This window comes from Thunnus maccoyii, chromosome 13 (assembly GCF_910596095.1).
Source record: "Thunnus maccoyii chromosome 13, fThuMac1.1, whole genome shotgun sequence".
In the NCBI taxonomy this organism is placed as follows: Eukaryota; Metazoa; Chordata; class Actinopteri; order Scombriformes; family Scombridae; genus Thunnus; species Thunnus maccoyii.
In genome coordinates, this window is record NC_056545.1 from 28,822,788 (window position 1) to 28,850,664 (window position 27,877).

Below are 27,877 nucleotides of genomic sequence, written 5' to 3' on the forward strand. Positions count from 1 at the left end.
TATTTCGAGTTACAACCGGTTGACTGCGCATGCGTGCACAGTCATGTGAAGCAAAACTGTATTTATCAAACGAGTTTTTTCTTTTCATTATCTTTTTTTTTCTTTTGATATACATCATACTCACAGTGCTAAACTAAAACAACGATGTGGTTTATTATAACTTTCATGTCCTGACATTTTTACTACATGTCTGCGATTTTACGGCGCAGTATCAACAGGCGGAACAACCGTGGTTGTGTCTGGGGCTTTGCTGCCCGGAGTGAAGTCTGTCAGGTGCTGTAGGCTGCATGTGATCCACATTTATACTTCAGCAGGGGTTCACAACCTTCGCACCGGTATCCCCTTAACTCAAATGAGGCAATGTCTACCTGTGACCCCCACACTACAAGCTGTGGCCTTAATGTGGAGTTATGAGCAGTTCAACTGAGTCATTTTTCTTTCTCAGATTGTTTCATTAACATGATTTTTAGAAACCCAAAGAGGTGAAAGTATCCCATGAAAAGCAAAAATTGATTTAAATTTTTTTTTTAATGAGATGAAGGCAGAGTCTGATTAGTAGATGATTCTTATCCTCAAAAATATCATCTACAGCTTACAGCACAAGCTCATTAAGTACTCAGAAGTGACTTACAGAAGACAGACTCTGTGTGCTTCTGCAATGAGCCAGACAGGATGTCATACACTGTAAAAATAATATTCTTTGACATAAGTAAAGATTATAGGTTGTTATGATCTATTAAATCATTAAGATGAACCAAACTTTTCTCTGATAACTTCACTTCACTTGTGTTCTGTAGTTGTGGAGTTTGTTACATGTTTAGTGAATCAGACTTCTCTATGGTGTAAAATCCTAATATTCTGTAATATTAAACCAACCTGTCTTTAATCATGAACTCAAGTTTAAGTAGATCACTTTATCAAGTTCAGTATTTATTTATTTATTTTTTAATTGAAATTTCTAATTTCTAACAAGTGAAAGTGAAAATTCAAAGTTAGATCAACTTTAAGAGAAAACTCAAGAAATTAAGTTAAATTGTCTGACTTTGTGACTTCAGTGTATTAATGTACCTGGAGGTCTTCTGTTTCTGAGTGTGTATGTTCAGTTTAGGATAGATGAAGACTTCATACATCCACTGCTGCATTACACTGCACTTGAATTGAAAACCATTGTTACTGTGTATAATGACTTCAGTACATGTGGAGAAACATTATGACTTTATCATATTTTCAAGATCCAATATTTTATTTTAATCTCAATACACTAGTGATGATGACAACACTTGGCAGCATGTTGTACTAGTTATAAACACAAGAGGTCAGGAGTGCACAGTTTTCTTCATTTAAGCTCTATTAAGTTCATTGTGGTGATTTAACTATTGTGGAAAGGTCACAATGGAAATAAATGCATCTGTTTACCAACACTAACATTTAAGTCATTAATTATTTACCCTGCATTTACTTTAGCTCACAGTCTTTCTAGTGAGAGAGAGAAACACACAGTTGTGTGATGGCAGCGCTGCGCCTCTAGAGGGCAGAGTTTAATCACAACAAGAGATGATCAACCTGAGTGCCTTCCTCACTTCAACTTCAGATGAGAGGGCTTTTACATTTAAGCTCCTGATATTTTTGTGCCATTATTCAGCATTTTAAAATTAATCCTCACTCATATTACAAGCACTGCAAGTTTTTGTGTTTTTTAAACCCCGCATTGTCATTCTTGAGAGGACGGAAAAGCTTCTGAAACTTGAAAAGGGCTTCAACTGACAAAAAGTACAGTTTATTTCACACAGTACAACACTGCACTGACTAATATCAGACCTTTAATGAAAAAGCTAATATGTAAATGTGAGTTGAATAAGTTTTCAGCCACATATCAGTTATATCACTGACATCATCTGCAAGTATGCATGTGAACTATTATGTGTATAAAGGAAGTAATAGTTTATTATAAGTGTGTGTGTGTGTGTGTGTGTGTGTGTGGGTGGGTGGGTGGGTGTGACTACATCATTACAAGGCTCCTCTGGGAACAGATAATCTTAACTGTGTAATTAGTTGTGGTGACTTATGAAAGTAGATATAATGATCCTCCTTTTATGAGTAATTTTATGATCAAACATGACAACAATTAAACGACTCCCCAGGGGCTTTTATTTTGTTCTTTCAGAACACTGACTCACTTTCAGCCTAAAATTGTCCCACAGCGGCATGCTGAGAAATCTGAGAGTGTCATGTGGTGACGCCACAACTCCTTCTCATGTTAGGACAAATGACTTAAAAGTTTTAACAAGCAGAACCCTTCTAGCTGTCCAGAAATGTCTGAAACCAATTATTTATGTATGGTTGAGAGCGGTAGGTGCAGCTGCAGCTCTGCTCGGTTACAGACAAATATCTTGTCAATGTGTCAGTTCATCACATCACGCTGTGATATTTTCTAAATAGGCTTCATCCTTCTGTCAAGTACGATTTTCTCCCATCTGTTTTTCTCCTCACTTTGGTGACGGCTAAACTTGGGCTTGTGTTTGAGTTTCTCTGCTCTACATCATGAACTGTAGAAAAACTGGAAAGTATCTGTAATGTCTATTAAATTAGATACTGTTGGTATTACAGGAGAGCCATCTGCAAACAATATTGTTAGGTGTAAATTATTTTTTTTTATGTTAAATCAAACAAAAGAGTTTTCCCACCACTCAAAACAAAACCCTGCTAGACCCTAAAAAAGTTCCAACTGTGTCTCAATGAACAGTTTTATATGTAATGTCGTCTGACTGGTGTCAACAATAACATGTGAGGGATATTTTGTTACTGTCTCCTGAATATTGGCAGGAAATATAAAAAATCAGCATCTTCAGAGTAATAAACAGCAGTTTTGGTGACAGAGTCAGAGTTGATCAAAGCTTGATAGAACATAGTGATGGTCAGTGATTTGTATTTGCTTCCAGTCATAACTATAATGAAACAGTTGAATAGTCCTCTGAATGTACAGCACTGAAATGTTTTACTTACAAAACCGTCTCTTTGAATTTCCATCTTTGACATTTCCAGTAGATCATAATTGCTGCAATTTCAAAAACTTGATTTTAAAAATGTTTTTCACTGTTCACAAAAAAAAAGTATGTTGTTATATTTTCATTAAGGTGTGACCATAAACTTTAAAACAGAAAATTTGAATGTCCATCAATAAAAAAACCCAAAAACATTAAAGTTGCTGAAATTAATTTTGTAAACCTGTGATGTAAAAAATTCTGAACAAGTCATAAAAATCAGGTTGTAATTTAGGCTCTAATTTAATTGGTTAAATTTACCAAAATTCAAGATAAAAACTAAAAGTCAGTCAATCAGACTACTGAGCTTCATCAACTGAGCCTGAATGATCATATGATACACTGTCATACACTTCATTTTGGCATTTGAATTTCACTGATCCAGTTTGACTTCTTGACGTGTCTTGAATTTTTAGATCTGGAAATTAGCGACTAAATTTATTTATAGTTTTTTAAAATACTGAACACTTAAATTCTCTAAATTTATGAACCCTAAAACATTGAAATTGCACCTTTTTAAATGACCTTTTTGTTGCTGACTAGATTCTAATTATTACAGCTCCTATTTACTTCCATTTACTTTTATACATCATGCATCCTCAGCACTCTTATGTAGTAAAACATTTATTTTACTTGTGCAGAATAACACAAAAACTCTTAAATGCTGAGAGTACACCTACACTGAATACAATACACACTACACTATATGAAAAAGAAAGTTCTCTGGAATTTACTGAACAGATAAAGCTGTTGTCTGGTAGTAGGAGGATACAGGAGTGATAGTATTTTACTGGAAGTACAAGACCACACAACTAACCACAAACTGTCCTAACTGTCCATCAGGACTGAGAGAAACTTCTTGTTTTATCTGATGAACCAGTAAAACCTTGTAACTTTGGACAGAAATATTGTGTAACTTTCAGAGGAAGACTGTGCAGCTTCAATGAGTCAGCCTCCTAAACTTTGTGGTATGTTCAGCCGTTAAAAAACTGTCTTAAAAGTTTGAAAACGTCCTTCATTTAATGATAATCTGAGATGACTCATCAGGCTCAGTCAGAAAAGGGTCTTTTCATCCCACGTTGAACAAAATAGGTGACCCACGCTCCCATTGATTTTTCTGTGAATTAAGTAAGTGTCCATTGGCTCTGTTGTAAACTACAATATATTATCCCTGCTGAGCTCATTGATTATAATGCTCTTTATCCAGGAACTCGCTGCCAGTTGGCACGGCTACCAGAAAGGAACAAGAAAGCTGTTTTCAGTGTAGAAAGTAGAAATGGCTTAAATCCCAATAATAGATTACAGCTTTAGATCAACAAAGATGCTGTCGGTGGGATACTTGACGGACTTCCATACCGAATAGGATTTCTGAGAGCAGCGGGAGACTCCGGAGCAGTTGAGGAGGATTTTAAGTAGCAGAGAAATTGTGAACTGGCAGCACAGATGCACAAAATCCTCACTTCACACATACATCAGCAAAAAAGGGAGAGAAAAAAAGCACAAATGTCTCCAGTAATATTAGAAGTGAGTTTTATTAATCACAAATAGAGTGGTTCTAGAATTAACAAAAACAACCCCAGCAGGCCATAAATGGACATTCTACTGTATGTGAGTTTAATTGAGAAAATCAGGTTCTTACATGATGCACCAGTCCTCAGAGAATGAATGATTGACAGTGCTGGATCCTTGAGGTGAAAGACAATAGTGAGTTAGCTTGGTTTAACTCGCCCCACTAATACAAAACACTCTGGAAACCATCTCTCAGTGATGTAAATGTCATCTTCATCACCAGATTACTCGACACAGGGGCTTCCTGTGGGGTAAATGTAGGTCTACATGTAGCTACCGTACATGAATTCCTTTTTTTTTGTTGTTCTCGTGTGGCTGACACCTGTGCATGATGTTTTATACAACGCTGAATAATTCCAGCTTCATCTCAGCTGCAACGACACTTCCATGAACACAGAGTCAACTCATTTGAAACCAGAGCTCATATAAGCGACCCCCCTGCTTTTGGTACACATCTTTTCTTTTGCCTAATAGTGCTATGTGTCTTTACCAAAAATAATTCCCACTATATTTAGGCACTAATATATTTCTATGACTACTTCAACATGTCTACACCTTCAAATCTATGAAAAAAAAAGAAGAAGCTATTTACAAATTTGCAGATATGTAAAGAAAGGGAGGTGGAAATTTGCGGTGACATCATTCCTCTCAAACGCCGTGCTCGTGGGTTAAACGAATGCAAAACATGAACCCTCAGACAATATCGTAGAAATGTACAGGTGGGAGAGAGAAACTCGTCTACTTTAAGGGCAGAAGGCACTTAAGAGGAATGAAATTTGTACAAATGAAAAGGGGAAATGTATGCATCTGTGTGCTGCATGACTTCCATATAATGTATTTATAACAATGTACTTATAACTTGATTCATTTGTGAACTAAATTGAGATAATAGAACGCTTAGAAATGTTTTTAATACTCTTCTCGGTTCCTTAATGCAACATGTTAACCTAGAAAAAGACTGAGCGGTGTTGACAAATTCCTATGTGCAAATGCCGGGCAGATCGTCTCTACCAATGACTGATGTTCGGTTAACATTTCACCAGACCTGCCGATTATAAACCATTCATAACACCTGAACAAGAGATTCACTCCAGCTGCTTGCAACTTATATGAATACTAATACATATTAGATGTTTGTGTTTATCTGGTTCACTTGTTGGAGCTCAAAAATATGATGAGAAAGAGACAAAAATAAGAGAATAGTGAACCAGTGAGCTGTTTGTTCTGTTCAATTTTATTTATATAGCTCCAAATCATACCAGAAGTTATCTCAGGGCACTTTTCACATAGAGCAGGTCTAGACCCAACTCTTCTCAATAACTCAACAGGACTGACACGAGGGGAGAATCAGCGTGAATTAGCCGAGCAGCTGTCAAGAAGCTCCTGTTGAAGTGTTATGAATGATGTGATAGTTACCTTTTCTCAGTCTTACAAATGGAAAGAGTTTCATATCGCCTCATATAGGAATTCTTTACATTTTTCACCACTTTACATAATCTTCAGAAGAAAAAAAAAAAAAAAAAAAAACTATAACAAATCTCTATATACAATCAGTACAACTGTTAACCCTCCAGACCCCAGCTGTGTGTAACCCACTGAATGTCATTTTCTGTCTGTTTGGGCTTTGCTGAGAGCAATGAGTACAATAGGAGCTTCAGTCAAACCTTTAAAAAAATTTTTTTTTTAAAAACATTTAGTCAAAACTAAATATTAGAAATGTTAGATGAGGTCTACTCTCTAATTAGTGCAGACGTTAGCAAAAACTATTTGTTAACCGACTGGACATCAGCAAAGATCTAGCAGGACTCATGTCAGAGACTGTGTGTTGTAGTTAATGTAGTTCCACCTCATTCTAACTGTCTGAGAATTTTCACTGGCGTTGTTGGTACCTTTAGTAATTGTTGTTTAAATATAGGTGACTCAGTAGTTAAAACAACCTGATCCAATGTGTTTCTATGTAGAATTAGAATAGAAGTGGAATTTGATAGTACCATGTCTAGCTTTTACAACTGACCACGTTTTCCTCTAGTTTTGTTTGGGTCTGGAAGGTTAACTTACAAACCCTGTAATATTATTATTATAATAATGTAATACTGAACGTATGTATGACAGCAAAACTCTATCCTGGACAGTAAATTCAATATATACAAGATTAACAGCAAGCATAGAAGGACACTTAAAATCAAGAAAACGCAGCACTGATTGTGTACAGTGTTTCACAGCATTTGACTGGCACTCTTCAAAGCCTCTTACTAAGACTATCTACAAACATTAACATGGAAGTCTTTCACAACAGAAACTGGGCGATCCCAGCGGAAAAATTAAATATGTAAGACCGCTGATCAAGAACCACATCTTGATATGCTAATACAAGTCATGTTTGTCTTTCTTCTGATTGCAAAGGTGTAAATGCTTACAGCTTGATGCAAAGTGGTTAAAGTGTTACATATTTTTATCCACAACCAAATAAAAAAAAAAAAAAAACAAAACAAAAAAAAAAACACATGTTAGTATTTTACAAATATTTAAAAAAGTAAACCTTTATCTATAGGCATTTTAAAATATATTCCATCAAAAATAGTCTGACAAATTTCAACAGTAGAAAAGAAATGTTATACAAATGACAAAAGGTTTGAAGCAAAATGTTTGCAGTAGAAACATGTCATGATAGACTGACTGGAGGGAAGAGACTCCTCCTTTTCTACCTGGCAGAACAAAGAAAGGTTTTATTTTCTCCACCTTGACTCCTTGTTTTTTTTTTTTTTTAAAACCATGCGATAACTGTAAAGTAAGAACTCCATAATTTAGCAAAATAATTCATTGGTGGTGATAAAAGTTGACAAATGTATTTCAGTCCCTACGTGTGAAATAGTTTTACATACTGTTGTCCTGTGAAATCTTGTCACCTTTGGCAAACTTGAATAGTTGGATGTCGGTCATGCCGAGAGTTCAGAGCATGAACTGTGGCGGCTCCGTGGTCAGACAGCGTGGAGCGCCGTCCCACATCTCATGTCTTTTACTCGGCGCGTTGCCCATCGTCATCCTCTCCCTTTTCAGATCACGAAGGAGGACTTGTGTCGGAAATCACCCTGCAGAGAGCAGACGGGAGCAGCGTTTAAGAATTCATCCGACTGAAGAAGTGGTTCAATAGTAATACTCTTCAAATCTCTTTTACTTGAGAATTTTCAGCTCTACAAAATGGGAATAAGTAATAGTTTAACATTTCATATCATATCCACAATTTTGCTGAAGTATGTGATGAGCCACACCAGGAGCCAGATGCATAAAACTGTGTAAAACTCGCTCTTCTGTTTTATAAATCTCTGGGTGCATGTGCCATAAATACAGTTATATATAAATAGATGCAGACTCGCCCTTAACCAGCTGTTTGAATATCAATATCTCTGTCTTTAGACCTGTCAATGAAAAGAACGGCAAAGGAGTACAGCACTTGAAACAGATCAGTGAGGTTCTCTGGCAGTGAACCTGCCAGAGGTTCACTGCCAGAACAGTTGTCGTTGCGTGCGATCATTAAACTGATATCATATCATTAAACGTCAGAGACATCATCTGTGATTTCATTCATAGCGCTGTTATTGAGTGCCTCACGATAAAAGATCAAATTAAAAGAACATTACCGTACGGAAATAAAGGAATGATGTGATTGATCATGAGAATTAAGTTTATAAATGTATATAAATAGATAAATCAGAAACTTGAGCACACAGCGTTATTTAGATTCTATCTCATCACCTGCAGATCACTTTAGAAAAGTCTGAAGTCTACGTGTGCACATTCTCACCACACATTCTTCTTTTATGAATACCAGCTTGGAAGATGGTGTACGTATGGTTTTTATCTGTGCATATCGTTTATACACATCTGCTGTCTGCTAGATGCAGACCAGGTGTGGCTCATTAAAGGAGCAAACACGTGCTTTTACACGTTTTAGCCCATTAACCATCATTGACATATTTTGCATTACTGCTGACTGTATGTTATATGTTTTTAGACTGATTTCCCACCTTGATGTGTAACACTCATCACTCACATCAGACTGTCCTTCACCAGTTTAAATGAACTTTATTCCTTTTTTTCCATAGTATCATTTACAAATTCTACTGGCATCCACATCTATAACTGCTCTCCACTACAAACCTCGTCCTCCGTCCTGACGTAGTCCACTCCATCTCCTTTAGCTGGAACTTTGTAACTGAAACACACAAAGCACATGAAGGTTTTATAGATGATGCGGTGTGTGTTTGTTGATCATCTGCATGGGAGGACGTGTCCATGTCTTACCTGTTCCCTGTCTGTTTTTGGCTGGAGAAGTAGCCTCGCTTGTACGCACAGCAGATCCCCACTGTTATACATAAAAGCACTACCACCACCACCAGCACTCCCAGTATGATCCCCGCAACATCAATATCATCTGTGGAGAACGATGATATTTAGTTGATCTTGAAAGACAGAATGATGGATAATAATGTATCAGTGAGACACTTACAGACTTCCATCTTCTGGGGTGAACACTCAGAGTATCCTGCATCGTTCTTTGCTCGGCAGAAGTAATCGCCTGCATCTTCTTTTCTGACTGCGGAGAACTTCTGCATTGGAGAAAACACAAAAGATCCTGTCAGGGCTTTTTAGTCAACAGTTGTTTTTTGAGTAGTATTTTACTGGATAATGGTAAATGCTGGTATACAGTAATAAAGTGGGATGTAGGTGCAGTAAACGTTGAGGGAAATAACTGTACTGACAGTTATTATGAGTAGAGAAGGAGTGACATTGATATCAAATTTGCATTCTTCTTGATTACAGACTAAATGTCATCACCACCACGTCAGGTTAAATATTAACACTGAGCACACCTGGACTTACTGCTATCTGTTTTTTGATAAAAATGTGAACAAACGAGCCGACTCAGTGGCCGGACGTAACCCTCGCTGATATCTGATTAAGTTCTCTGGCACACAGTGAAGAAGGGAGGTACATACAGTATATATATACATTTACTTTACACAGTAAATGAAAATTAACTCTATTTATGGAGCTGTCAGTCTTTAAGCGACATACCAGAGAAGCCTGTGGTGCTATATTACATTAGCTTTTAAAAACGGCATAAAGACAGTGTGCATTCTGCTGCTCTGCACTCACGTTATGTTTTACCAGAAACATTCATAAAATAATAGGAATGATAGATTATTACAACATTAGATGTAATGTTTGATTAATGAATCCCTGTTATTTTCCTCCTGGTAACAGCCTTTGTGTTGTATATCTCTGTCGTTCCAGAAATTACAGAAAAAACAAGATAAACAAGACATTGTCTGGGTTTCTGACAAGTTTCCCAAAAATGACGAAGCTGGAACTTCTCCTGCCCAAATAACGTAATCTAAAATATTAATACAATTCACCAAATTCCACTCTCTCCATCAGTTGGTGGACATTATTTTCCCACATGAGAGAAGCAGAGGGGAGTGAACAGTCTAAAAATAAGTCAAAACGAGATAAACTCCTGGAGAAAAACATTCTCCAAACCTCATTAGTTTACAGCTCTGACTGTAAACTTAAACAGTTTGTTCTGGTGAGCTTGCGACGCTTGCACTAGAATTTCACATGAAGACAAACACTGCAGTACGCTGCTGTGTGTCACGTCTTAGAGGCTGGCATGAAGGTTGACAGGAGAGCGTTCGAGGCGAGCCACCGAGCTGATCGAGCTGTGCTGGAAAGCGAGCGAGAATTGAGGAATGTGCAAACGAGGACACCAGATTCCCCTCGTGGCTCAAGCCCTCTCGCACCATCAACTGTCTCCCCAAAATATCTGCCCCCACCCCTGGGCGTCAGGCCACCGTCCCCCCGCTGCCCCGCCCTTGCCACTCATGCGTGTCCTTGTCCAAATACACGCCCGCACATACTAACCAGAGTTCCTGTTTCTGAGTTGAGCGTGTACGTTGAGTTGAAGAACTTGAGGCTGGTCTTTGGGTCATCGGGAATCTCCTCCTTGTCCTTGAACCACTGGTACTGAGACTTGGGGAAGCCCTCTTCCTCCACACAGCTCAGCTCGGCTGACTTCCCAAAAGGCACTGATTTGGGGACACTGCATTTTGGCACCACCGGCTTTACTGTAGTGACACAAAACATATGATGATATTCATGATGCTGGATCTTAATGGGGGGAGCTTTACACTTCATCTGTAAGCATCACAGTGATAAAAAAACTGACAGCGTTCTTTCATGATGCTGCTGAGCCTATGATTGACTATGATGCTTTAAAAAACAATGTCACCCTGACCGCTTATGGTTCACTGGACTGACAGCATTGACAGGACCGGACGGGTACATGATTTTTGGGCCGTGCCAAAAAACGCCACCAAAACACGCGGCGCTTTCTTTCTTTAGCACTGCAATTCAGAGCAGATGCAGTTTCAGAGGTTTCCTCTTATAGCCTAGAACACGCCTTTGCAGCTGGGCAGGTCTGGTCACAACACATCCTCGAATGTATGCCAAAGGGTTGGTGCGACCTACAACACGGTGTCATCTTACTGCATCCAAAGTGTGAATCACTGAGCAAGGTCTCTCTTTTAAGGGCACAATAATAGCTTGTTTTTTTTTTTAATCCTGCGTTTAGATGAATCTTTATCATATTGTCATAAATCTATCTCATATCTTTGACTCCACATGTTTTCTAGGCCTAAAACACACTCGCACAGATTAATCAACAACACAGGTAATTCAGATTACCTCTTACAACAAGGTCAATCAAAATCTCATCAAAGGACTTCTGGTCGTTAGCGGCCGTGACCTCACAGCGATATTTTGCTGTATCTGATCTTGTGGCGTTGGTTATCAGTAACGTGGCAGGTTCCCTGATCACCGCTCTGTTCTCCAAGTCACCTGTTGGAAGGAAAACATGTTCAACAATGTCTTTTATTCATGTGCAGGACTGTGACACACTCTGAATTGGAACATTGTGCGTTTTATACTTTACCTGAGACCCTCTTGTCAAAGTACACATAACTTGGTCCCTCGTTTTTTATCTTCTTCCATTCGATTCTGGGCTCTTTTGTGGAAATGGACTCAATCAAACATGACAATTCAATTTCTGCAGGATGGAGAAAGAGGAAATGATGACATGACAGGAGGAAAATTCAAGATGGATGTGAAAACTGTTCCTGCATTTTTTTCGTGATGGTGATTTGTTGATTAGATCTTACTGTCAAACTCATTAGTCCACGGCGAGTGGTCGTTTGATCTCAGCACCACCGCTAACACGTTGAAGTAGCCTGCAAAACAGGAGAGAAGAGGCAAAGCAACATGAGACTCTTCAGAGCATGAATTTTCATGATACAGTGATGATCTCACGCTATATGCACAATACCAGCTGACGTCCACTGATGTGCTGTGCTTGTTTTAACACTCTCCTTGAGGATGTTTGTAACCCGTTCACTGATCTAAAATTTCACAAACTCGATTCAAGTCAACCTAAATGTCAATCCCACATCAGTGTGATGATGTTAACATGTTGGCGCTCTTTGGCCTTGTTCTGTTACCGTCCATCTTCCATTTTTAGTTGTGTTGGTCAAACCATTGTGTGTGTGTATATGTGTTGAGGGTGGGGGAGCTGTTTCCATGCACACTGGATAATTGCGCAGGGAGGCATGTGCCCTTTTCAGGGCAAGCTCACCATGCCAGTAGTTCAACCGCCTGCCGAGCCCTTCTCTCTCTATCTCTCTCTCTCTCTCTCTCCTGTCTCTTTTTCTCTCTCTCTCTCTCTCTCTCTCTCTCTCTCTCTGGGCCTGATGCTGTTGCCCATGTGGGACTAATGGTGCAAAAGCACCCCGGAAAGATCCGTGTTGTTATGTGGTGGAGGGATAGGGCCTTGGGAGGAGGAGGCACTGCTGAATCATCCTGACAGCCATTAGTCCGCAACCAAATCTACACAAAGTCACTTCCACATGAATGTTAAGTAAGAACACGCTCATGAACACTTCCACAGACATGAAATGATGGTCTGGCTCATGGATGCAGGGTCACTTGTGCAGATTGTACTGGCACTGAAAATCTATGGAAGGCCTAACCTCCGTTTCTGCAATCTCTGGACTGAATCTTAAAAATTGAGTTGTGGTAAATTATTACATGATTTATGTGTGAACATCAGCAAGAAGCTGCTTCTGCATCTATCTGGCGTACACATACAGGCAAGTCATGATACATCTCAGTGAGCCATTAGCATCCTATAGCATCAAGATGACCTGGATTATTATATTTTCACATATTTTCAGTTGTCTAATTGTGGAGCATATTCTTGTGGACTGAGCATCATGGTTCACAGTACAGTACGTAGGTGTAGCCTGCTACTAATTAGAGGTGGAAGTGTTACTGGGCCTCTCATTTAAAGAAAACTGTTCAAACGGGGATAACCTGACCTCCACCAACTGTCATGTGGATACACAGCAGTGTCTAGGGTCACCTGCTAAAGCAGACAGGCTAAGCTGATTAGCCCACGGTCTTTCTGGAGATCATGACAAGACGGCAGCTTGTTTTGAGCCGGTGCTCGCAGTAGTAACGGCGCACGGACGTCAAAAGTAGGTCACACCTTCATTAAACAATGAGAGATCTATGCTCAAGAAGCTCCTTGGAAAAAAAAAAAACAAACAAACTTTGAAGCTCATGTTTGTACTTTATATGGATATTCCTGTGTCAGCTAGAAAACAGGCCTCGCTCATAAACCGGGCCGTCTACACAAACATCTACCCTGCAGTAAAGTCTGTAAGAGAACTGTGAACCCTGACCTGCTCCGGGGTCTGTAGCTGACCCCTGACCTCCGAGCGGACGGGGGCAAAAGATTTTCTCCCTACAAGGAGAATAATACAAGTATTGTATGATATGTGAAGGTACTTGTGGGGGAATATAGTTCCACAGTACATCAGCTGAGGACAACAGTGTCTCATAATTGTTCTGATTGCTGACATTCATTTCAATAAATATTTGATTCAGCTTTACATCTTTCTATATCTTCTTCCTGATTTTTTTTAACAAGGAATTTCAAAGGAGCAAGGATGACAAGCTGCACTTCTTTTCAGAAATGTGACAGTCAAAACATCACCGATCCAGTCAAAGCCTGCCACCTATTTAGCTACCTCTCCACAGTGCAATATGCAGAAAACACACACACACTCACACACACACATACAATTCTGGCAGAATTAAAAGCTACGGCAGAGAAGAAAAGGTTTTCAACTTGCAAGTGTTTCTGAGCGCTCTGTGCTGCAGCTTGTACAAATCTAAGCCGTCTTATGATGCAAATTGACTGAAGGGTAATTTTTTTTTTCTCCACTGAAAGGTAGCAATATGACAGAATCCATGTTTACATGAAGGTGAAGATACCTGCTCTTCAACAATATAACATCCTGTAAGTGAACCTGAATTCATCTATCTAGGCTACTTGTAGAAATATGCCATTTTCATGGTTTCTGACAAAAGCTTGTGTATGTGAGGCATGTCACCGCTTACTTCTGGGTTTAAGTTTCAAATGTACTGCGTGCACTGTGTAACTTTATACCAAATCTAAGTAGGCCAAGCATGCCTAGAGTCCAAAATATATCAGAATATGCCACGTTGAAATAGAATCCAAAGTTGACGATAAATTATTCCGAGTGATTAATTTAGTACCGAAACTTTCCATTAAATGCAGCATTCGGTTTTTGTCTTTGGTCTGGTCTGAAAGAGCTAATGGAGTTTACCCCCCATCCCTGTCCTCCTCCTTAATTCGGAGGGTATTAGAGCAGATTAGGTGCCTAAGTGAGCTTGACGTAGAGATAAAAAGCTTGAGAGGTCTGCCATGGAAACAGCTGTCCAGGAAAACACATGAAACCACCACTCAAGAGGACTGAAGTTTGCCTACATAATACATCCAGGAAGAATAGACCAGTGACTGAAATCAAGATTCATGTCCATTATTGTTGTGTATTACAGGAAAAAAAACAAACTTGGACAGTGAATATTTTAGCAGAAATGCACCCAAACCACCCAGAGGATAAATGACAGGTTCACACACTTTCTGTCCAAAAAACACATGAGTATAATTATCATTTACTCTAATTAAACTTATTTTCAAATGTTAACTTCTGCTTCAAATATACATATAAAAAGGTGTGACTTTGGGCTGGGTTTAGATGACCCCCCCCCCCCCCCTTCCTCATCATCCTAAATATTTGAGCGATCCATTTAACAAGTGGCCCCCTCCTGGGTAGCCTTTCAGCTTCTGGCTACATCTTTATCCAACTGGGCAATAAGAAGAAACAGCTGGACTGGCCAGTAAAGTATCAGAGCTTGATGGAAGCTCAGGAAGTGCTGACTGTGTGTTATAAGAGCGGTGTTTCCCATCTCTCCTCCAGTCTGTCTGACACATCCTTCCCCGTACTCATCCTGTCTGCGTTCTTGTCTCTCCTTGAATAGCCTCTAAGGTCTTGCCCTTAACCATCAACACAGTCAATAATAACTGTTTTCCACTAGTTAAACATCTACATCTTTTTGTTGTTGTTTCATGTGTTGCCAGTGTGAAAATGACAATTCTTACTCTTACTACGCTACAGCCAAACGCTACATGACCGAGTGTGTGTGAGGAGGAAGTGGTGTGATGTAGATGATTAGCTTTTTAACCATGCAGGTGCTCAGTGACCTACATATGCTGTGATTTTCTTTTCTCTGTTTCCTCTCTGTTTTTTTTTTCCTTCTCGGTCGGACACAGCTGTGTGAGATCTGGCGATCTGCAAATCTGCATCAAAGTTGTTTTTTTTTTTTTTTAATCTTCCTTGCTGCCCCCATGATGGGCGCAGGGTATTCTCTGTAATCTTTGTGTAATGCCCTCATAAACCCCCCCAGGTTTTTACATCACTGAATAATACAATAGGCACAGAGGAGCTGGGTATTTCTTGATGCCTGCGCTGTGTAATGAATCCCTCCTTTTTTTTTTTTCTGTTGTTCCCCCACGGGAAACCACATTTGTTTCCCGTGCCGCCGCTCGGTGAATCCAGAGAGGTGAGGCCCGTATCATAAATAGAAAGGTTCAATTAAGCAACCCAGTGATATTCCCTGCGGTGCACCTATGCCTCATGCCTGTGGAGATTATTCCCACGCCCCCCTTGAAAAGCTCAAACATCAAAGTACGCACACACCCACTTTCACTACTATCAACCAGTTGCTGTTTTTAAAGTCAGCACGTATTTGAGTAGTAGCAGTGTGAGCCGCACAGAGCCAAGCTGTTCATATTCTTTTATTGTCTTTTAATTCACTATTCTATCTGTTCTGAACTGCTTCATTCAGCTGATTCCACACGGAGGAGTTCGGTCTGTTCAATAAGTGCAGATTGAACAATTAATTTTCTCCCCTAGTCCAACAGAAATGACCGGTCATCTCGATAAAACACCCTGTCATATCAACCACTCACATCTCCAAGGCCGTGTCCTCCGACTGATATATTTTTTAATACTTTATAAAAATGACAACATGACAGATTGTACTGCGTGTGTCTCAAATTGTCTGCACTACTTCGGTGATATCACACCGAACACCAACACCTTTCCACGAGTGACCATGTGCATCCAAACGCACGTGCTGGGATATGAGAGCATACATGTTACATATTCACTGCATATAGCTTATGTTACATGAATGACACGGCCTAGATACTCCTGATACTTATTCAGCACCATGGTTTCAATTTAAACACAAGCAAACGGGCAAACAAGGGACACGAACGACGACGCAGCCGGAGTAACGCTGCGACGGCGAGATGAAGAATGAAACACATGGTCACTCTGTGTTGCTTGTTCTCTCTGCAACCTCTGAATAAATAAACTAACAGAAGTCAACACCAAGCAAACACACACACACACACACACACACACACACACACACAGGTCATTAGCAATGTAAATCTGTGTTCTAGTGAGTTATGAGACTTATAATAATCAAATGAAGAGTGTTCACAAGACAGTGACGAGGCCAATGTTTCCAAATGTTTTCAATTTATAAAACATGTTTCATCTTTCATTTATAAGATATCTATTTACTGAGATTGAATCATAATATCAAGACAGTTTTATTTACAAGTATATTCTCAAGACTTCTAGGTCATAAGATGTTCAGTTTCATATATCTCCAAATGCATTAAAGAGGCAGTCAGCTAGAAAAAAAAAAAGAGCTGAATAGTTGAATTCTGCAAACTTTCACTAGCTTATTTAACAAGCTTATTTAATGAGTGTAGATTATTGGATCATTTGCACAGTTAAAGCTCTGGGTCTATGACTGGATCCTTTCAGAACTGCAGATAGAGTGTGTGTGTGTGTGTGTTTGTGTGTGTTAAGAGGTTGCCAGGTCTCCTGTGGGGTTTTCACTGGTGCATCCCTTTAAGAAGTCTCTGTTGGAATTTCTCTGCTAAAAGCAAACACAACATCTTTCGAGAGGTGTAAATGTTTATGTTCTCATACACACTGGGTTGCGGTTTTTTTGGCTCTGCGCACATGACTGCTGAGTTTCTGGTCACAGTGTACAAAAGTTCAATATGAGCCCTGAGGGAGGAGAAAGGCCGCCCGAGCCAGTGATGAAAAGTAATTTCCAAAGTGTTGAGAGGGGCAAAAAATAAACCTGTCACTGAGCTGTGCTGTCACCTCTTAAACAATTAATAAGAGATTTAAGGAATTATGTCATGATGATGTCATCTTGAGTACAACTGAAAAGCCCCAAAAAACTACTGCTAATTGTTGTTTGACACAGTAATTCAGTATAAGTATAGTTTTCACTGAGCATCTAGTAGTCCCTATCTACAATCTTCAAGGGGAGTATCACGTTAAGGCCAAGTTCTAAACAAAGTGATATGACTGTGAATCATTAGTGAACTGGCCCTATAATTATAGATATTTAAATGATGCTCTGTGACTGTGACGCTGACAGGAAGCAAGCGAGAAGTTGAACGGCGCGTTGCTGAAACGCTCTCATGTCTCGCACGCTTTCCCCTTGAGGAGATGCTAATTTCCATTTGATAAAAGTCTATGATGTCAGCTGGGACACAAAGCCTGACAAATTAATTCATAAGAGCATCGCATATTACCATAAGCTTCTTTCTGAGAGACGATTACAGCTAGATCCTAGACAAAGCGTGCTCTGCTGCTCTAGTTCCCATAGCAATATTGGTGATATTTCCATAGTAACCGGATTCTCTTTCTGTCTTACTTTGCTGTTTCCCCTTCCCTTCCCCAACTGGTGACCAGCACTAAAACAGAGGCCCCACCTGTTTTTGGTAGCTGTGGGAGAAAGTCACTAAACAGACCTCAGAAGTCTTCTTCCATGAAAATAGTAACCTCCTGACATGATGACAGCGAGGGAGAGAGGTTTTAGGGCTGAGCTGGCAGGGAGAATGACCCCAGGTTGTATTGTCACAGCTGTGGTCATCCAACAGTGTCGGGCTCTTCCCATCCCCGAGTGTGTGTTCAACTTTCTCCATGCTCACACCTCTGTAGAAACTGGTGGACATTTCAGATGACCACACAGGTTCTAATTAAAGCTTAAACCACCACAGAAGAAGAAGGTAGAAAAAGATGACGCTCTAAACAGATCTGATGTTCTCATCTGCTGCTATTTTTTGTCTCTTCGGTGGAGTTTACGTCATGTGTGTGATGATTTATTCCCTAAACTTGTTTTATTATCTGTGACTCATCTTTGATTGATAGACTTTTCCCACTCATACAAGTGAAGAAGCTTTTTTTTGTGATATTTTGAGATCTTTTCAAATTTTCCACTAAGGTTATGTTCCACTAAAAATATGAAAAAAAAAAGAGGTGGATGGAAACACACCTTATTACATGACTAAGAGAGCTTCTGGGTCAACTCTCAATTCTGTTTGGCAAACAAGATAAAAAAAACTAAAATTGCGCCAAAAAACATAAAGTCTTGGAAAATGCAGATGCTGCTTCAGCTGCTAAGCAAATGTCACCACGTTTGAGCTCACATATGGATGATCCCAGAGCAGCGTGTCACTGTAGGAGCAGCAAACTTCCAAGTGTATGTAAGATATGCAGCTATATTAAACCTACATATAAATGTATCACATGCTGAACAGGGGTGGAGTGGTCCACCGAATTCCTGGTTTGCTAAGTACGGCATGTCGGTATTTGGGTCATAGTTTGATCAGTTTCCAGTAAAGTCAGGAAAGAGAGCTGACAGCTAGTGGAATTGGGACTAGCTGTTTATATGATCTTCACTGTAAGCGTAGCATCCAGCATGTTGGATGCATCGACTGAGTCACTGTGTCTCTTCCTGTGGCCAAGTAGCATAAAGCCTACAGAAGTGTAATGTTCAGAGATGAGAGTGGTCAAGCTAACACTGTGTTCAGAATGCTAAGTGGTCAGCATACAAGCAGCTTTAATAAGCACAGAGAGATGAAGATGAAGAGCAAGGAGGAAGTATGGATGTAGTAAGTCCAATAATACCAAAAGCTCATTTTTATTATTTCAAAGGTTGCATTTAAATTAAACCAAGCTAAGAAGACTCACAATTAAACCAGCACACATCCTGTTTGTGTGTTTATCCTGAACTGAGCTTGATGTCCCAGACATTTTTTTTTTTTGCATCACTCTACCTCTGGTGCATAAACTAATTCTGTCTGACTAGAAGTTGTATCCTGGTATCAAGACTTAATTCAAATGCATCCTATCTTTTCCAGGTGTACTCAAACACGGTTCAGCTTCCCCCAGAAGGGCTCCTTGTGTATTCATTTATTCTGCATTTACATATGAAGGTGCTGCGGGCCGTTATCTGTGAGCCCAGTGAGGCCAGGGCAACCCATGTGCCTTACTGCTGGTGAGCCCTCTGATCTCAGCAGGGTCAAAGACTAGGCCTGAACCAATGAGAGGATGGAGGAGGAGGGGGAGTGGGGGGGGGGAGTGGGGTAAGAGAGTAGGGGAGGAGCCGATGGTGTCACTGAATGCCTGGGAACCTGTCACTTTGTGTCAGTGTTAGCGTCTACATCTGGCCTGCTCTCACTTTGACCTCAAGCAAAGTACAACTAGCTCACAGGACTGGACCACAGAGTAGGAAAAGCAACTTTTAACTCTTCCACCTTACACGCAGTGCCTTTCACTCGCCACGATGCAAGTCACTCAGAGCCATCACTTCACATCAGGACACTCACAGATCCAACACTCACTAAATGGCTGTTTAGAGTATATGCATGTCTAAAAATACTCACATATCACGCTTCATGAATCTGACTCAACTGCACACAGACTTAGATCTTACCTTTTTCAGTAAGTTAAGTTGATCTACTTCCTATTTAGGCCTTTTTATTCATCATGACATTACAACAGGAAAATACAGCTATCTTCAAAGTGGACTTGTATATGAAAATAAAATCCAAAAAATATATATTGTTTCCCTGGCATTTCCTGAGAGCCTGACCAATACCTTCATCACAGTCACACATCACTGCATGATTTTTAACAGTTGCCAGCAAATATAGTGAAACATAAATGTACTGACAGCACTGATGTGCGTTTTGTTTACTGTCTATACAAACAGCCACAAGCATTGATACCAGTCATAAAACACATGGATCAAAGTTATATAATAGACACTGAAATGATTGCAGATTATATAATCATTTTATATTATATGCTGTTATATAATCATAATTCTTTGATTCCGTTTTTTATTATATCCCATGCTGCAAAATTATTGACAAAAAGAGCACACAGTCTTACTGCTGATGCACGTTTTAAATGAATGATCTCATTTTCCTAAAAAACGTGGCAAATACAATACTGTAGATAAGGAGTGTGCACCTTCTAAACACCAGGCTCCTGCTCTTTAGTCCTGTATCCTCTCATGTTGCCAATGTTGTTCTTGACAGTAAGGCCTTCAGAAAGAACTGCTGTTCACTGAATGATTGTCAATGATAATATTACTCATTCATGAAGTCATGTGAAACATCTTGGCACTCAGATAATCAGATCCTGGCTGCTGTATAAAAATAGTACTGTTGTTTGGAAATCACACTGCCTCTTCACATGGTCTCAGCAGCCATGAGGACCAATGGAGACCTTTGTTTTGTGACACAGTTTCAGGCTGTAGGACTGAATGAATGCTTAATTAAACAGAACAATGGTCACATCCGGCTATTGTGACTGAGGACATAATAACCATCGACCACGTACTTTGTGAATAAGTAGACCTACATCTATAGACCGAAAATCCTGTAATGAGATCTCGAGGAAAACATGATACGCCGGAGTTATATTTGAGATGTGTAATTTCAGTATTGCACTCGCTGCTGAAACACTGTGCCACCTCCTCCTGCTGTGTGCACATGAATTATTAGAAACATGATATTCCTTATGCTTCATACAAATAAAAATGTAAGAATGTGCACATCTCTGGAAATTATAACACCCACACTCACTTTATGATGCTTTCAATAAGAACTTAATTACTGACGGTGTGCATTCAAAATCTTAAACGAGTGCTGAAGGTGGGATAACAAACCTACATGTGGTGACTCTGTGTCAGTGTATTGCTGATGTGGACAATCACAGGTAATATCTTACAATCATGAGCTGTTCCTCACTGGAGTGAGAACAGGTTAGCATTCAAATGTGCAGACACTATTTATAGTGGCTGTCAGCACCAGCCCGAGCCCCCCCCCCTTTGCAGACTGCTAATTGGGATCCCTCCCAGGTAAGAAGTGTAAGCAACCGTACCTCTCCCTGTCTTTCACAGGCAGCCAGAGAAACACTGACCGTGCTTGGTGATGAAATAATTGGCTGCTCATTTTTTTGAGCCCAGGTCAGCCTCTTGAGGGAGACAGTGAGAACGCCTTGTCAAAACAGATCGAAGCATAAGGCCAAGAGGGTGAGCGGGCCTCCCCTGGCGCAGCATCTCTGTTATGCGAACAATCTGACATGCCACACATGTTGGATGTCCACATGAATTGGGGAGCTCCATGGCGTCAGCTTAAAGGAGATCTAGCAGGAGGAGGAGGAGGGGGTGGGTTATGGGGGGAGGAGGGGGTTGGGGCGGGGGGGCTAATTCAACTCACTGCAACAGTTTTTTTGGGCTGCAGTCAAAGTCAAATCCCATACTTGAATTGGAGCTGCTACCATGAAAATCTGTGTTAAATCGCGCCACACTCGGTGCCAGAATTAGCTCCTCACCGCACTCCGCACAGATGGCATCAGCGGCGCTCATTGCGAATGCTTCACATTCTAGTCCAGGCTGCCTGACCCCTTCCTTAATCCTAATTAGGAATGCAATTTCCACGCAGGCCTTTTCCAAGCATGATGAAAATAAACATTTGTATGGCTACGGCATTGGATTATGGGTAATATTATTTCATGATTCCAATAGACCGCTGACTGTGACGCCATTTTAAACCGATCACTAGAGCGGGCTTTTATAAATGACTATTGCTACTGTGCGTTAACCTATATCCTCCCTGTGAGTCAACAATGAACTGGTCAGATAATAATACATGGTGGTAAATCCCTGGATAACATTCTACTGCCGGTCCCTTCAACCACACACACACACCAAAACCTCCCCCACACTCAGTATACTTACACTCACACACACACACACACACACACACACATCTGACCCTCCATAGAAATATTCACCCTTTTCTAAAGCTTTCCATCAGCACGCCACAAAGGATTAACCGATAATTCCTCTATAACATATAAAGATCTGGAAACACTCACATCTGTAGATATCTGGCTAATCTGGATGCTAGGATATTAACATGTTTTTTTTTTTTTTTTTTGACCAGCCAGCAGTTCCTTTACCTAATAATGCCCTATTTGGCCGGCACACTGACAGAGAGGTGGTGGTGGGGGGGGTGGGAGGTGGAGGGGGTGGGGGGGGGGGGGGCAGCTGAGCCACTGTGCCACAGCCTGCAGAGATAAGCGCTTATTGTTGAGTGCGTGGACGGTGAGCGTAACTGGCTACGATGAGCTAAGGCTCAACTGACAACTGAACAATAACACAACACCACACAGCAGAGACATGTTGACATAGCAGGTCCAAAAGGTTTAATCTGCCTCACTTCCTGCGTGCTCCAAGGATGCCCCGCTGTGGGCTGAAAAGAGCTGAACTGAAAGGGTGCTTTTTGCGATGCGGCCTTTAGGGACACACACGCACCAACTTTTTTTTTTGATACAACTCTGCTGACTTTTATTTCTGTTTTCATGAGTTGTGCATTTTCTCCAAGCTGCACATGTCTACAGCATACACAGGAGTTCAGTGTTCTAGATATCAGTATTCTAGTCTCATTGAAATTAAATGACACTCACCGACAGACAAATGTAATAGCGCATTAAACACACACACACACACACACACACACACACACACAACAAGAGTGTAGCCGAATGCGTTCGTATCTTGAAACTGTGTAGCTGCGTGTTTGTGGCACTCGGGAGCGTAATGTGTGAGGGATGGCAGCAGGAAGCTTATAAAGGCTTCATAATAAGGCCTCCCAGCAGCATTCAGCTCAGTCATCAAGATGCTATCAGCTCTCCAACAGCAGGCCCACGACAAAAATCCCAGTATTTCTAAAGTCTACTCTTACACTGGCTTCCCACAGTCCAGCCTATTAAGTGGTCTTTGTTTTCTCTTGAACAAAAGCCATGTTGTGTAGAGGAAGTCTGAACACTGGAGAAACATGATTGACGTCTGTACGTCTGGTTACCGATGGAGACAAATGTTTCAGAAAGCCTTTCTTTCCCAGCTTTACCGGCATTCAAATATTTTCTTATGTCTCCAACGATTTTTTTTTTTGCATGAATTTTGCTTTTTCAACAGATGACTCATGACTTGTTCTGAGAACCGTCCACATGCCCTTTCAGTTAACTGTTTTCCACAAACCGTAGGAGGTCAGTAACAGTCTCCAGCTGATGAAGCCTACTGTTTAAGCAAATATAAAGTTTTACAGAAGCATTTGATTGTTGCTTTACATCAACTACAGCAGACAGAAAGGACCGTCTGTCAGCGACGGTCCAGCGAGGAGTCAAGGGTCAAACACGTTACTGCTGCGAAGATTTACTCTTTGACAAAGATTTCCTTTAAAGCAGCCACTCTCAGACTGTGGCAACTGGCCCCTGTGTTGTATTATGCTGTGGGAAGCAATTCTGACTGTTTCATTGTTCCTTAGTAAGCACTAATGTGGAGTACATGAAGAGGAGTTCAGAATGTGAGGTCGCCAAAAGTGTGTGACTGTGTGGGGATGACTGGCCACAGGTGAAATAAGCTTTGACAGGCAGGCGTGGTTGAGGGGACCGGGGGGTCACTTAATGCCCCCGAAGACTTGCAGAAGACTTTAAATGGAGAAAGTAATGGTATGAGGGCAGGATCATTTATACAGACACACAACTTTCTCCTCTGTCGTTCTGCTTGTTGTAGAATATGTACATTACACAACAAGCAATGATTTATTTACTTCACTTAAGTTACTATGAAGAAAACAAATATTTACTAAAGCTACATGGCTTCACAAAATGAATATAATTAAAACAACATAAACAAAAACCTTGTCTGTTGAAATGTGTTTATTCTAATCACTGAAATAACTCCTAATTAAGAGGGTGGAGACGGCTGCTGTCATGAGCCACATACTGAGAGGAGAATTCCAACTTCTATTTTGCAACACACATAACTGGGAATAAATCATGACTGCTACTTATTTCAAGAGGCAGTTGTTTATGAACAGTATGTGCCTACCATGTCTAAATATTGAGACATCAAAGTACGTAATTTCCAAGCAAGAATTTGAAAACAGACAGCCCCCCCCCCTCAGACAACAAATGTGCATAAAAGCATACTCTAGACTCAAATAGTTTGCACAGGCTGGCTGAGCTGTGGGACAGGGAATGTTGCTTGAACAACAGCTGGGGAGGGGAAACCATATGAGGCTCCTGCTGCTGACCCCCCTGCTGGAGCCGCACTTCTATCACCTGCTCGGAGAGGAATCCTTGATGGGTTTCCGTGGGAAATACCAGACAAAGGCATCAGGCAGCCAAATGACTGACCGTTTCATGCCACCCATTCTGTTTCCAGGCTGCGACGTGAACTATGCTGCCGTGCGTACAGTCACAAAGGAAGTAAAGGTGTGCTGCGCGCAGCTACGGTGCAACTTTTCGGGGCCGGGGAAACAATGACCAAAGTTCCAAAGTGCTTTCGTGGTAAGAATAGAGGACAGCTGGCCGCCTCAGTCACGCGCTGTCTGTGCTTGTGTCAAACATAACTGCTCCGTTGTGTTGTGCGTTCTACGGCTGAATTTGGAAAACATGTGCTCCTCTGTTCAATATTTGCTTTATTACACAAAACAATCAAGGGAAAGTTGAATGCCACACACACACACACACACACAGCAATAATGACAAAATGTTTCAGTTGAATCTTCCCCTATAGAATACAAAAATGTTTTATGGAGCAGATTATAATGGTGGTCACACGCAAATACAAAAATCTGCACACATCTGTCACTTGATTCAGTAAAAGAATCCAAACCTCATGAAGTGTACTGTCTTATTTATGACTGCCCAAATGATACACATTTTGCTACTTTACATGCAGTGTGGATGTGAAATGCGTGCAGGAAAAAAATAACCTGTTAACTAATTCAAGTGAGCATTAGTCACAGTGAGCAGGATATGCTGTCAATTACAGACTACAGTCACTGTCACAGTCTGTCTGTTGCCCCCCAGTTAGGAGTCTCCAGACTGCACTGAATTCTCTGAAAGTGTGCTCAGCAGGCCCAGCCCTGATAAGCAAAGACTACCACTGATTGGCAAAACGCCAGGCTCAATCTTCTTAAATGCATCCATCTCAACACTGAAAGGAAATGGAGCAGCCATAAGTGGTCGAGTCCCATTCATAATGACGGTTAGAGTCAGATCTGACTTGGACCTTTAGCTTGGCGCATCACAGCAGCCCTTCCCTCTCTGCAGAGCTGAGCTTCTCACTGAACGGCGTTACCACGCTAACAATTGCCCCAAAGGAAGCCGCCCACAGATGTGAACACTGATGATCTAGAGTGTTGATGATCTGAGATAAAACCGTACAGTTGCTCAGTTCTGCATGAGTGATCCTGTGCGAGGGAAGGGAAGGGAAGGGAAGGATGGAGGAGGGGGCTGGGTGGTAAGAGGGGAATACATTACACTGAGAACTGGCTGGACGGAGGCCTTTTAGAGACACTCATCAGCGCGGAGATACAGATTCCTTCTGAAAGTGTGGTGGAAAGCTCATGAAACCATAAGATCATTGTTCTGGCTCAAACCAGATCGGACCAGAATGAACGGCTGCGAGGGAGCTCCGGGTTCAACTTTGGGGTGGAGTGCGGTGGGTGTAGGGGTTGGTGGCCTGTTGTATGTTTTCCCTCTTGTTCGCCTCCCACAAAAAGCACACAGGCCTTGTGCGCACACCGTAAACTTTACCCCTGCTGACTAAATGGCTTTTGTTCTCGTGTTTTCTGCTGTTGTTTTTTTATTTTCTCAATAAATTATTTGTTGGCTCTTCGCTTTTGTATGCTGAATATTTTAGGAAGCACACATCTGTGCTTTCTGTATTCTTGGGTTCAAGAGAATAACTATGAGATGGGGCCTTGGGTATGAGCTAGACAAGCAGCAGACTGCAACTAATGAAGAAGTCGAGCACCTGAAGAACAAGGTGCAGTCTTTGTTTCCTAAATGTAAAAACAATTTTCTATACTTAACTAAAAATCAGACACAGATCATGCAGCTTTTTAAGGTACGTAAGAGCAAGTTGAAAAGGGACTGTTTGATTCTCCAGATTTGATTTTTACTTTCATTTTTATACATAGTTTTAATAGCAAGATTCATAAATAAATACCAAAGAATGTGCTCATATTACTATGAAGCTCCAGTAAGTGCTTGTTCTTGTTAAGGCTGAAAAAATACAGCTGTTATCCTCTGTTGAAATATCTTGTTGCTTGAGTTTTTTTTTCTTCTTTTCATCTGTTGTGGTATCTCTCCACACGGCGAGGAAATGTTTTAAGTCTAGGAAAATCCCTGATAATAATGCCCTGTGATTATTATGGCTCTGTGAATAATCTCAAAGTTCTACATGGCTTCTTGTAAGGTTACCTTTTAAGCTTTGATAATGAGCGTTGTATAAATATGTTGGGAAGTGGAGTAGTCTTGTGAAAGGAAATAGCAGTAGATAACATGCTCATTTTGGGGGAATGACTCCGCTCTCTTACAGGATATGAGGTTTAATGTTGAGAAACTGACAATTAAGCTTAATTATAACCTTAACTGCATAAAATTCAGGAAATCCCTTAACACAGATGGGCTGTGGAATATCCACTGACGCATCCTCCGGTTCCACTTCATTTCATCCCCCTTTCTTGTTTTCCATCATTTAGACCATGTCAATAAAGCTGATATTCTACATACTATTCCTTCTCTAAGAGCTGCTGTTGGCTGGTGTCAACAGTTTACTTTAGGATTCTGTGACTAAAACAGTCTTCATTTAATATTTAAGTCTGTGATCAGCTTTGAGGCAGCAGTCCATTTTAAATGACCTGTTACAATGATGACAAACGCCTGACAAACTACTGAGTCATAATGAAATCCACCCAAATTGCTCTCCTCTTCTTTCACTCTGTTGCTTTCTATGGCGCAGAAACCGAGCAGACCCACACGCAAAGCCCCGTTCTATTGGAGCTCAGACAGGGGCCAGCCACCATGTTACAAACTCGTCGCCTATGTCTGGAATCCTGACAAATATCTGAGGCACTTACTTACCCAAAGTATGCCCTCACACACATGTGGCAACAGCCTTGTGTATGCTGTGTCCGATCTTCTGCTCTAGCATGATTCACAGCAAAGCCTAAAAAGCATGAACCGTCAGGGTACCGGTGATCTTTTCTGACAGAATCAGGAAATTCCATTAATGCTCTTAGATATCAACTGTTTCATCTCTCTTTAAGTATTTATTCCTGTTCCATCCGGCAACACTTTCACCCAGGACAGTTTTTTTTTTCCCAGAGAGTTGATGAAGTTTTAGTGGACACACAGGAAGAGCATTCAGCAGTGGGTCTTCATGATCATTCTGACTTTTTCACCATTTGACCAAACAGCCACTGGTGTATGAGATCAATACCGCTCTGATCAATGCCATTTGGATTATATTCTACTAAACTATATTTTGGCAAACTGTAAAACAGCCTAACAGTGATATCAATTCTAGTT

At 40.7% G+C, this 27,877-nt stretch overlaps 1 protein-coding gene across 1 annotated transcript in view; it reads right to left on the reverse strand.

Annotated features, from left to right (window-relative positions):
* Window positions 1-4,554: 4,554 nt before the first annotated feature.
* LOC121910939 (junctional adhesion molecule 3B-like) overlaps window positions 4,555-27,877 on the reverse strand; it is a 32,364-nt gene continuing 9,041 nt past the window's right edge. Inside the window, exons 2-9 of the mRNA XM_042432338.1 lie at window positions 11,828-11,896; window positions 11,602-11,715; window positions 11,355-11,507; window positions 10,533-10,735; window positions 9,118-9,217; window positions 8,913-9,042; window positions 8,769-8,823; window positions 4,555-7,699 (exon numbers count right to left, since the gene is read on the reverse strand). Of these exons, the coding sequence (XP_042288272.1) occupies window positions 7,664-7,699; window positions 8,769-8,823; window positions 8,913-9,042; window positions 9,118-9,217; window positions 10,533-10,735; window positions 11,355-11,507; window positions 11,602-11,715; window positions 11,828-11,896 (860 nt within the window). The 3' untranslated portion in view covers window positions 4,555-7,663. The remainder of the gene's footprint in view (window positions 7,700-8,768; window positions 8,824-8,912; window positions 9,043-9,117; window positions 9,218-10,532; window positions 10,736-11,354; window positions 11,508-11,601; window positions 11,716-11,827; window positions 11,897-27,877) is intronic.